At 49.6% G+C, this 12,490-nt stretch overlaps 1 protein-coding gene across 1 annotated transcript; it reads right to left on the bottom strand.

Moving 5' to 3' along the window:
• Positions 1–1,161: 1,161 nt before the first annotated feature.
• Positions 1,162–9,491, bottom strand: LOC144611603 (CXADR-like membrane protein). The gene is made up of 5 exons (XM_078430806.1): positions 9,128–9,491; positions 7,980–8,507; positions 2,864–2,950; positions 2,185–2,314; positions 1,162–1,315 (listed from the first exon to the last, which is right to left on the bottom strand). The coding sequence occupies exons 1-5, from the start codon at positions 9,489–9,491 to the stop codon at positions 1,162–1,164; spliced, it is 1,263 nt and encodes a 420-aa protein (XP_078286932.1).
• Positions 9,492–12,490: the final 2,999 nt, after the last annotated feature.

Below are 12,490 nucleotides of genomic sequence, written 5' to 3'. Positions count from 1 at the left end.
CCCATCACCCCAGGTGGACTGCTGAAGATGGTGCTCAGTCACGCCTCCTTTCATTGATCTTTTTATAAAGTTTTAGAGATACAGCATGGAAACAGGCCCTTCAGCCCACTGAGTCCGCATCGACCAGTGATCCCCACACATTAACACGTACGTTTAAAAAAAATCTGCTCAGACTGAGCAGCTATTTTCAAGGAACAAGGTGCAAGACTACCAAATGTAATTTCCTTTGTACTACAAGACAATGGTGTCCTCTCGTTCAAATTTCTGTCTTCAAAGGTATAATTGCTCAATATTAAATTCCACCTGATGCCTGCTCATCCTTTCTAACCCTGCATTTATCAGTTTGGATACAATTATTATTATCCTCACTCTTTACAGTACTCTCTTTGTCACATGCACCCAGGTAGAGTGAAATTCATTTTTGTGGACAATTCAGTATGTATCACTATAAATAAGCACTTAGCTACATATTAGATACTAGACCAAGTGGACCCATTGGGCCCAAACCTCTCCTGCATTGGTTCAGCAGCCTGTCCTCCCCCCTCCCCTCTCTCCTCAACCCTCCCCTCCGCTCTCCCTTCTCCCCACTCCCTCCCCTCTCCCCTCCCTCTCCCCTCCTTTTAAACTTAAAAATGTGAATAACTAAAAATGTAACATCGATTTTAATAAAACTACTTGCATCATCACAAAAGTGACAATGGTGAGTAAGGTGGGCCTGAAATTGTCACGCTATCGTGTACCGTTTTGGCTGAAGTTCAGTCACAAACAAGATAACAAACGAGAGTTTTAGCATCTCAGATGCAGTTCAAATGTATAGCAATAGTACGCTAATACAGTGTACAGTCGGCAGTTCGGCGCCATTTTCAAGTCCCAGTTGTTGTAAATACAGGGATCTTGATCTGACCATGAAGGTCTGTTGTCCTGCTGGTGTTGCAGGGTCGGCCTCGCCAAGCATAGCCGAGGAGTCCTCCGTCGCTGCTCCAACATGATAAGCCATGTCTGGTTCACTTACTCGGCCTCTTGGAGCGGCGCCCGGACCAGCCAAGCCACAGGTAGCTGCAGGGCATCCAAAGGCCCACAACCTAGTCGAGCCTGTGCACTCCATTTTGTGCAGTTCTTTACTTAGCAGCTCGGCCATCTTAGCACACTGCAGCACATTCTTCAATGAGGCGTCCGATTCCTTGAGAACCGCCTGCTGGATGAATGAGTGCCTGCAGCCCATGACCATACGGCGATGCATCGGCGGCCAGCGAGATCGGCTAAAAATGGGTCATAGTGGACCAAACGCATCTTCTGGGCGAGCATCTCCGTCAACCTGGTGAATGCATGGTCACATGGTCACACTCTGTGTACAGACAGAGATAACCATCCCTTTGTCCTGTGCAGCGCCACCTACTGCAAGGAGTGAGAGGAGGAGAGATCCTGAGGGAGAGGAAGAGATCTAAAGGGATAAGGAGAGATCCAGAGGGATAGGGAGTGATCCGGAGAAAACATAGCCTGCTGGTCTGACCGTGTGGTGTGATGGAAGCTGAGTGTCCGTGGAAGTTTCTAGAATGCGAGTGAATCCACCCACCGCCTCCCCTTCCCCTTCGTGGGCAAACTGCAGGTAAGTAGGATCTGTACTGGAGGGCATTAGATGGTCAGAATGGACGTAATGGGCCTAGTGCCAGTTCCTGTGCTCTGTGTATTCCATGTCTATGAATCATTCAACAATTTCTGTTGGCAGCTTGATATTTGTACAATCTTCTCCACTCCAGTCTAAGCCCTTTCCTGAATGTTTCCCCAACAGAGAGAAATATCAGGAATCAGTGGCTGAACCTTGCACCTCAGCTCACAGTGCTCCATTTTTTAATATCCACACCCTGGTCTTCTGCCCTTCCTCAACTTTACTCCCATTTGATTTACAGTCTTCTGTGTTGCTCTTTGTCGTTATTTGTCAAGGAGTCATGTTATTTTTCTGTCCTGGTACAAAAGGGCTGCCTTTTCATCTGATTCTCTTGGTGAATCGTATTCCATAAAATCGTCCTGTAAAAGTCTGCAAAAGCTGGGGTGTGAATAGGGAAAAGGTAGAGATACAAAGTTTTATTGAGCAGCATGGGGGTAATTGTGAAATTTTCACAGTTCCATCAGCGCTTGTTCACACATTTCTCCCGTAGATCAGATCCACCCTTGTTCTTGACATACCATCTGATAGATCTATTCCATTCACCCTTGATTTGTCCACGGGACAGCTCTTTGAACACCTCTTCGTATAGTGACCCACGAACAGCCAGCAGACAGAGGTCTCCCATCCCATAACACATCTCATCACTTTCTACAAAAACCACCAACCTGACAATACCTCAAACTCATGCTGCTTGTTTCTATCTCAGATCTCCTGGAGTGGAAAGCCTCTTCTTGAGATGATTTCAAGATGAAGCTATCACAAAATGCTGGAGTAACTCAGCAGGTCAGGCAGCATCTCTGGAGAGAAGGAATGGGTGACATTTCGGGTCGAGACCCTTCTTCAGACTGGATTTCAAGATGGGTGATATCCACTATAGGAGATCTGGGATGTCCTCCTTTTAGAGGAAACGCGGTTGCCCCCCACACTCCACAACACCGTACAGTTGTGCATGATAAACCTGTGTCTCCTTCATTCGTACAGCTCCCCCCCTTCCCCAGGCAGAACACGTTTAGAGTTCCCCTGGCCCTTATCTTTTACCCCACCAGACTCCACATCCACGATAACATTCTATGACATTTCCACCAACTTCAACACAATGCCCACCCCAGGTCTTATCTTCATATCGCCTCCCATTTCTGAATTGACAAGAGACCATTTGGCCCCTGCACCCAGGTGCACTCATCCCTCCACACTCACGTCTCCCTTTCCACTGCCACTTTCCCCTGTAACCGTAAAATGCACTGGACGCAATTGCCCCAAATGTCTCATCTTCTGCAACGTTTCCTGAAGGTTGGCATGTGTCAAATGCAACAAATGGTGTTTGAGAGAAATAAACAAACTACACACCAGTTAGCCTCACACAATTAGCATTTATTTTGCTGGAATCTGTACATGTGATAACAGCACACTTTGAAAGTTTCAAGGGATTAGATAAAATCAATTCATATTATACTGAACATAAAACAGTACAGCCCAGGAACAGGCCCTTCGGCCCATCATGTTTCTACCAAAATTGAAGGCAAGGTAAACTAATCTGCCTGCATGTGATCCACATTCCCCTCTTCCCTGCATATCCACGTGCTTATCTAATTGCCTCTTAGATGCCCTGTTGTATCTGATTCCACAAAACCTGGCAGGGCATTCCAGGCCCCATCAATCTATGTAGAAAAAAACCTGCCCCTCGTATTAAAACTATACCCTCTAGTCTTAGTCATTTCTACCTGGGGAAAAGGTTTTGACTGTCCACCTGATCTCTGTCTCTCATAGCTTTTCTATACTTCTATTGTGGCGGCGCCCGGGGGCTAGGCCACTCCCTTGGTCATCCCACTCGGCACTCAGTGGACGGGGGGGATTAGGTCACTTCCTGGGTCAGTTCCCTTGGGTCAGGTGGTCTGGGGCCATAAAGGGTTTTGGGTGTGTCGACTCACGAGTTTTAGTGCGGTGTATGTGTTCGTTGCGGAATAAAATATTGCTACTACTTACCTGGCTCCCGTGGGCGTCCCCGCTCCATATGGTCCCCAAGGCAGACGGTGGTTGGCGTCCTTGCGGGGATTACCGCCGGCTTAACGATGCCACAATCGCCGACAGGTATCCGGTCCCACACATTCAGGACTTTAATGCACACCTGGCTGGGGCCATGGTGTTTTCCAAGGTCGATCTGGTGCGTGGCTATAACCAGATTCCAGTCCACCCCGACGACATCCCCAAGACGGCAATCGTGACGCCATTTGGCCTTTTCGAATTCCTCCGCATGCCGTTTGGACTCAAGAACGCTGCGCAAGCCTTTCAGCGGCTTATGGACTGTGTGTGCCGTGGCCTGGAATACGTGTTCGTGTACCTTGATGACATTTTGGTGGCGAGCTGCTCGAGACAGGAGCATGCTGCCCATCTCTGCCAGCTATGCCAGTGCCTTAGCGATCATGGGCTTGCCATCAACATCACCAAATGCCGTTTCGGGGTGTCATCCATCGATTTCCTGGGCCACCACGTGACCCCGCATGGGGCGCTACCGCTCGCGAACAAGGTGGACGCGGAGCGCCAGTTTCCACGCCCAATCACCGTGCGGGGCCTCCAGGAGTTCGTTGGGATGGTGGCCTTTTACCACCGATTTGTGCCGTCTGCAGCCCGGATCATGCGCCCGCTGTTCCACCTCATGGCGGGCAAGCGCAGGGAGGTTGAGTGGACCGACGATGCGGTGGCGGCGTTCCAACACGCCAAGGAAGCCCTGGCTGCGGCCACGATGCTTGTTCACCCACGGGCTGATGCACCAACCAGCCTGACGGTCGACGCTTCGGAAGTAGCGGTTGGGGCGGTGCTCGAACAGCATATGGATGGGTGTTGGAAGCCTCTCGCTTTTTTCAGTAGGCACCTCAGCGGTGCACAGCGGAACTACAGTGCCTTTGACCGCGAGCTCCTTGCCCTTTACCTTGCGGTCCGCCATTTCCGCTATTTCCTCGAGGGGCGTACCTTCACCGCGTACACGGACCACAAGCCCCTCACCTTTGCGTTCGCCAAGGTGTCCGACCCGTGGTCAGCTCGGCAGCAGCGGCAGCTGGCTTTCATCTCTGAATACACTAGCTCCATCCGTTTCATCGGGGGTAAAGACAACCGGGTGGCCGACGCCTTGTCTCGACCCGCGGTCCAAGGCGTCCGGCAAGTGGCCGATGGCATCGACTACTCGGCCCTGGCGGCGGCCCAGTTGACCGATAGTGAGATGTCCGCCTACCGTAACGCCGTTTCGGGCCTCAGGTTGGAGGACGTTCCCTGTGGCACTGGGGGCGCGACGCTGCTTTGCGATGTGTCCACCGGGCAGCCGCGCCCAATCGTGCCTGTTGCCTGGCGGCGCTGGGTGTTCGAGGTGCTCCACGGGCTGTCCCACCCTTCCATTCAGGCGACGACGACCCTCGTGGCTTCCCGTTTCGTTTGGCACGGGTTACGCAAGCAGGTTGGGCATTGGGTGCGCACCTGCATCTCGTGCCAAACTGCAAAAGTACAGCGGCATGTGCCTGCGCCGCTCCAGGATTTCCCCGTCCCTCGCCACCGTTTTGACCACATCCACGTGGACATCGTGGGGCCGCTGCCGCCTTCTCGGGGTTTCACCTACCTCCTGACTATGGTGGACTGTTTCACGCGGTGGCCGGAGGCAGTTCCACTGCCGGACACGTGTGCCTCTACTTGTGCCCGTGCCTTGGCAGCACATTGGATTGCCAGGTTTGGGGTTCCGCTGGACATTACGTCCGACAGAGGGCCACAATTCACCTCCGAGCTGTGGTCATCCATGGCCCAACTGCTGGGGGTTAACCTGCACCGCACCACAGTGTGCCATCCGCAGGCGAACGGCCTGGTGAAGCTTTTCCACCGCCAGCTCAAGGCCGCTCTGAAGGCTCGTTGGCCCGGACTGGGTTGACGCGTTGCCGTGGGTTTTGCTGGGTGCCCGCACCGCCCCCAAGGAGGACTTGGCCACCTCCTCGGCGGAATTGGTGTACGGGGCTCCGCTGACGGTGCCCAGGGATTTCGTTCCCTCCGCCCAGGGTCAGGCAGAACAGCCCTCGGCCGCCCTGCAACGCCTTCGGGAGACGGTGGGCTCGCTGGCGCCGGTGCCGACGTCTCGCCACGGTTCAGTGCGGTCACATGTCCCTTCCGCCCTGCAGGACTGCCTTTTTGTTGTTTTCCTGCGTCGGGATGCCCACCGGACACCCCTTCAGCGGCATTATGAGGGACCGTTCAAAGTGCTTGAGCGGGGCTCTGCCACCTTCGTGTTGGACATGGGGGGTCGTCCTGAGACGGTCTCTCTTTCGCGGCTGAAGCCGGCGCACGTGGACGTTAGCCAGCCGGTTCTACTGGCGCGGCCTCGCCCAGGGGTCATCCCGCGTCCCGGCCCTTACCCCTGGAGTTCCCGCTGGTGCCTTCCCCTGGCGGGGTGGTTCCGGTTCCTGCGCCCGCCGTGGCGCGCACGCGGGCTGGCCGTTTCGTCCGTCCCCCTGTCCGTTTCGTGCCTTCGGTTCTTGGGGGGGGGGGTCCTGTGGCGGCGCCCGGGGGCTAGGCCACTCCCTTGGTCATCCCACTCGGCACTTAGTGGACGGGGGGGATTAGGTCACTTCCTGGGTCAGTTCCCTTGGGTCAGGTGGTCTGGGGCCATAAAGGGTTTTGGGTGTGTCGACTCACGAGTTTTAGTGCGGTGTATGTGTTCGTTGCGGAATAAAGTATTGCTACTACTTACCTGGCGTCTGGCCTGATTTCTGTGGTGACCGCTCCCACTACACTATCAGATTTCCCCTCAATCTCCGAGTCTCCAGAGAAAACAATCCAAGTATGTCCAACCTCACCTCATAGGTCATACTTTCTAATCCAGGTAAACCTTCTCTGCACCCTCTCCAAAGAGCTTCCACATGCTTCCTGTACTGGGGCTATCAGAATTGCACACATTTTTACTTATTCAAGGTTTGACAACCCTGCTGGGAGTTTTTTTCTAAGCATGTAATTGGTAGGAAAATATGAGCGGGTGCAGTGTATTTGGATGTTCAGATCTTTAATCAAATACCACATTCAGGTAGGTATGCAAAAATCAAGCACTGATATTGGGGGAATGAAATCTAATAGGAACCAGTGGGCCGTAGAACGAGGGTGATGGTGTTAAGATTTGTGGAAGATAGTTAGGAAAAGGCTTGCAGTCACATACCAATCAAACTTGCCGTTTCATTTTCCCCTAAAATTGGGTACGTGTACATGAAACACAAGAGACTTGCGTGCAGGTATTGTAAGCAGTTGTAAAGACAAATGGAATGCGTTTTTTTATTGCACAAGATGAGTGTATAAAAGTAAGGATGTTTTAATGCAACATTACAGAGTACATTTCCCCTCATCATACTAATTCAGCTAATGTTTTCCCCTCTCACTTAAACCATCTATATGTCTGTGCCGGCCCACTGTGCCTCATCACTTCCTAACCCACCTATCTTTGCATCATCAGATAGCGTCTCTGCAGGACCTTTGCAGAGTCAGGCGGCATCTGTGCAGAGAGAAAGAGTTCATGCTTCTGATTGAATAGCTGCGACAATAAATAAAGATTGTTGGTGCAGAAAGAGTGAGATAGAGAGAGGACAGCGATAAAAGAATGTCTTATGGGGCGAGGCCGGGTTTCCATCGTAATAAGCGATTGACAAAGCTATCTGGGCATTTAGAAAGAGAACACAAAGGAACACGTAGAAGCTGCAAATGCAAGCCAGAGATACAGGAAATGGCCACAGACCAGGCCGTGCCCGCAGAGAGAAGAAAACGAGTTCATAATGCAGATGGATTATCTACAGCAGAGCTGACCAGCTTTGACACAAACAGAGAAAGTGAGTAAACTGATATTGTTGATTGCAGAGTCTAGCCTGGAAAGCTACACCCATGCACAGTTCCGAGTAAATGGCGGAATGGCACGGAAGAGCAGATCATGGAGTCACAAAGGGAATGGTCCCCTCAGGATGCTGAAAGTGTAGGCAGGTGGAAGATGTGTCTGTTGGTGTACCCGCACCGATGGTAACAGAAGAAAAAAAGGTTGATCCACTGAATGCAGAGACCAGTGGGTGGGAAATGAGGATCAGGGAAAATCTATTCTTGCTCTGCCCAGGGGAAAGAATTAGCAAAGATGTTCATGAAATAGATTCAAAGCTGCCAAGGCCTCTGTCAGCTAAGTTTGAGAATAAGCCATGGTTTAGGAAGAAGGAAGACAGCTAGGAGGCATGTGAAATTTGAGTTCTATGTGGATGCAGGAATCAGCAGCAATGCAGTTGCAAATGTATCGGACGCACTGCTGAGTCGGACTGACCTGAGGACAGCTCCACGTAACCCACAGACGCACGGTCATAGCTGTGGGATATAGCATCGCCTCGCCCCAAAGTTACATTGCCTGATCCACATCTCCTGAACCTGACACTGGGGGGCGCAGCATCGCTCCTGTTGACACCGGCATTGGAGCTCAGATGGTGACGTTCACCTCTCTTCAACCAGCAGAAAGTGAAGCCAATCATAAGGAAATAGACCGCGTAAATGGCAGCCCGAATGGCCAACACTTTTAGTCCATCCTCGAATAGGTGGATCTCACGCATGTCTCTCTGGTGTTCATTCACAGCCACACACGTGTATTTCCCTGGCATCCTGGGGTGAAGCAGCTCTCCCACAGTCAGTAGTTTCTCTGGATCATGTGTGACTCTCATCTCACTACTGTTCAGTGTGCTGTTCCCTGGGCCGATCCACGTGATATTTGCAGGGGGCTTCCCTTCAGCCCTGCACACAAGGGTGTGTTCTCCAGTTCCATTGTTGCTCTCAACAAATAGCTCCAGGATGGTGGCTGGGACTTGGAGAAGGAAGAAATTCAATTAAAATTCATTGAATTAATCATTATTGATGCTGTGTGAGGATAGAGTCCATCTGAATGAGGATTGGAAGAAGACACCTAGGAGTCTGCAGTGAAATATTTGCAGATATGATAGTGTCTTTGAGAAGCACGTGGATCTATGGGAAATGGAGGGATATGGATCATGTGTCGGCAGATGATATTAGTTTAACTTACCATTATGTTCTGCACAGACACTGTGGGCCAAAGGGGCTGTCCCTGTGCTGCACTGTTCTATGCTCTAATATTCAGTGAGAGAACATACAGGATCCTGGAGTGGATGTGAATGAAAGAGACTGATGCAAATACCCCAGGACGGTCTGTGGATCTTTGCAACACAGACCCTGTCACAGATACAGGGTCTGGAGGTTCAGCAGGTGAATGTGGTTCTGAATCTCTGACCCTGCTGCAGGGAGCTCTGTGCATCCTGGCCGGAATCAGTACTGTCTTCCAACCACTAGGGGCGGTGCTGAGAGAGGGCAGCCCAGAGCAAGGAATGGATTGGGCCGATCTCATGTCCTCTTACAGTTGATCATGTGATTTTATCGTTCACAGCACAATACAGACAGATCTTTCCTTACCCACAACCTCCAGTTTCGTCTCATCCTGAGTCACCGTCTCCTGTGTGGAATTCCTGACCCAAACGTGACAGAAATAGTCACTGCTGTCGTTCAGTCTGAGCTCCTTCACTCTGATAGAGGCGTCTCCCTGGTCTAGTTTTCCCACCAGCTCATATCGACCTCCTCCCTTTATAGGGACATTGTAGAGAGGGTTCACAGAGTGGGGGTGATTAAAGACTGTGGACTCTTCCCGTGGACTCCCCTTCATCCAGCGGATCATGATGGGGCTGGGATTCCTGATCGAGGGACTGAAGGAGCAGGGCAGTGTGGCAGTGCCATTCTTCCTCCCAATCACCATGGATGCTCTGACATTATCACCTTGCATAGAGAAGAGTTTTAAAGTGTGAATATGATTTAGAAATTGAATACAATAACCACACAGTCTTTATTAATAGTTCATCCATACTTGTGACTTGGATTCTCCATCACATTCCCACTCTGATCTAGCTGTTCCTGACCTCCTGCACTATTCTAATAAGGGCCAATCTCATGTAAAGGCATCTCAGCTTCAGTCTGGACACGATGGAGCCTTCAAGGCTCCCAGTGAGACTTGACCTTGAAGACCGGCGAACCAGAGAGGAGGATGGAATGAATGAATGAATGAATGAATGAATGAATGAATGAATGAATAGGTTTATTGGCCAAGTATGTGCATATACAAGCAATGTGCCATGGTGCTCTGCTCACAAATGAGAACACAAAAATACAGTTAACAATTAAGAAGAAAGCATAAACCCATCAAAACAATAAGGATACAACATTACGGTCTAAACATGTGGGTGAAAATAAACCAGAGCAAAAAAGAGACTCCATACTTTGGTTATTGAGTAGAACTACTAGTGGAAAAAAGCTGTTTTTATGTCTGGCTGTGGCTGCTTGGACAGTCCGGAGTTGCCTTACAGAGGGAAGTGCTTCAAAGATTTTGTGGCCAGGGTGAAAGGGGTCAGAGATGATCTTGCCCGCTCGCTTCCTGGCCCTTGCAGTGTACAGTTCATCAATGGGGGGAAGGTTGCAGCCAACAACCTTCTCAGCTGTGCGAACAATCCGTTGCAGTGTCCGGATGTTGTGCTTGGTGGCTGAGCCAAACCAGACCATGATGGAGAAGGTGCGGACGGACTCAATGATAGCAGTATAGAATTGGACCATCATTGCCTGTGGCAGATTGTGCTTCCTTAGATGCCGCAGGAAGTACATCCTCTGTTGGGCCTTTTTGACTGTGGAGTCGATGGTGGCCCCCCATTTAAGGTTCCTGGAGATGATGGTTCCAAGGAACTTAAATGACTCCACAGATGTGACTGTGGTGTTGTTGATGGTGAGTGGGGGGAGGGAAAGGCAGCTCTTCGAAAGTCTACAATTAGTTCCACTGTCTTAAGAGCATTGAGCTCCAGGTTGTTACGATGGCACCAGGACGCCAGCTGTGTCACTTCCCGTCTGTAGGCAGATTCCTCCCCATCCTGGATCAGTCCAATCAGGGTTGTGTCATCCGCAAACCTGATTAGCTTGACAGAGGAGTCTATGGAGAGGCAGTCGTTGGTGTAGAGAGAGTAAAGGAGGGAGAATAAAGGCACGGTTAACTGAATCAGGAGGGCTGGGGGCTGGAGTCTTATGGTCTGCACCCTAAGCTCATCTGTGGGAGGCACAGTTCATAGGATCATAAGTGATACGTGTAGAATTAGACCATTCAGCCCATCAAGTCTACTCCGCCATTCAATCATGGCTGATCTATCTTTCCTAATCCCATTCTCCTGTCTTCTCATAACCTCTGACAACTGTACTAATCAGGAATTATGTACTAGGGGGGGATTGTGCTTATTTATGAAAATTGATATTCTTGCTGATATGTATGCAAAAATGTATTTCACTGTACTTGGTACATGTGATAATAAAGAAACCATTGAACCGAAAATAGACACAAAATGCTGGAGTAGTTCAGCGTGCAGGCAGCATCTCTGGATAGAATGAATGGGTGATGTTTCGGGTTGAGACCCTTCTTCAGAAGAACTGAGACAGTATCGCAGATGCTGTCAGTTCTGATACAAACAGCGAGCAAGTCACCAGAAATTGTTCTATTCAAGTTGACCCAATGAACCATTGAGTCAACATTGAATACAACAATTTCTGGTAAATTTCTCGCTGTTTGTATCAGAAGTTCTGCAGCAGGTTATTCATCTGCGATACTGACTCCTTTCTCCTCTCTCCACTGACACTGCCTCATCTGCTGGGTGTTTCTTGCATCTCTGACGTGCAATTTGCAGCTCTAGTTTATATCTTTGTTCGTGTTCTCTGTCACCAATTTCCTTCCTTAATTTACCAACTAGATAATTTCATCAACAGCAAACCTAGACTCACTCTTTCAGAGATATTTCCTATTTCCGATCCACCCTCTATCCACCATCCTATTTCCGATACAACCTCTGAAACTTCAGCTAACTTATTGAAATTGCAATAATCGTTGAGAGAATAACTGATCAATATTCCATTTTTGCTTATCTTCAGTAGAACTGGTTAGTTCTGATAAAAGAGAGAAAAAGTATCATCCAGAATTCTTGAATTCAATGGAGTCTGGAATGAAGCTATGAGCCCTGTTCTTCAAATTGCATTAGACTGGTTATAAGGAAGTCACAAAAAATAGTCAGAGGGGGAATTGCAATGAGGATTCAAATTACAAGCAACAGAAAGCTCAGGATTAACCATGCAGATTGAATAAAAGGTTTCCCCTCGTTCCCCCACCCATCAACTGCATTTACTCCTTGGGGAAGCAGCCAACATAATCAAGGATCACTCACACCCGAGTTACTCTCTCTCACCCCCTCCCCATTACCAGAACCAGAGGCTGACAATAATGTCACTGGTGGTCCCATGATTCTTCCATGAACACCAGCAATGGAGATTAGACATGATGTTCACCTATGTCCAACCACTAGAAAGTGAAGCCAATCACAAGAAAGTAGACCAGAAAAATGGCAGCTCCAATGATCAACCTGTCCATTCCCTCCGCACACACAGGTATCTCCCGATACATTATCACTCCCAACAGACAGCTCCAAGATGGTCATCCATTCCTTCTCTCCAGAGATGCTGTCTGTCCCGCTGAGTTACTCCAGCATTTTGTGTCTATCTTCGATTTCGACCAGCATCTACAGTTCCTTCCTACACAAGCTGAGATTAGTTTAGCTTGACATCATGTTTAGCACAGCCTTTTCTGTGCTGTACTGCTGTATGTACTATATATCAAACAGCACTGAAACAGGCTCTTAGGCCCATTGAGCTGTGTCAATTATCAAACATGAATTTAGACCAATCCTATGTGATTCTTCCCATCTT

Source organism: Rhinoraja longicauda, chromosome 3 (assembly GCF_053455715.1).
Source record: "Rhinoraja longicauda isolate Sanriku21f chromosome 3, sRhiLon1.1, whole genome shotgun sequence".
NCBI lineage: Eukaryota > Metazoa > Chordata > Chondrichthyes > Rajiformes > Arhynchobatidae > Rhinoraja > Rhinoraja longicauda.
The sequence above is the reverse complement of the archived record's forward strand: the minus strand, read 5'-3'. Positions and strand labels throughout refer to the sequence as shown.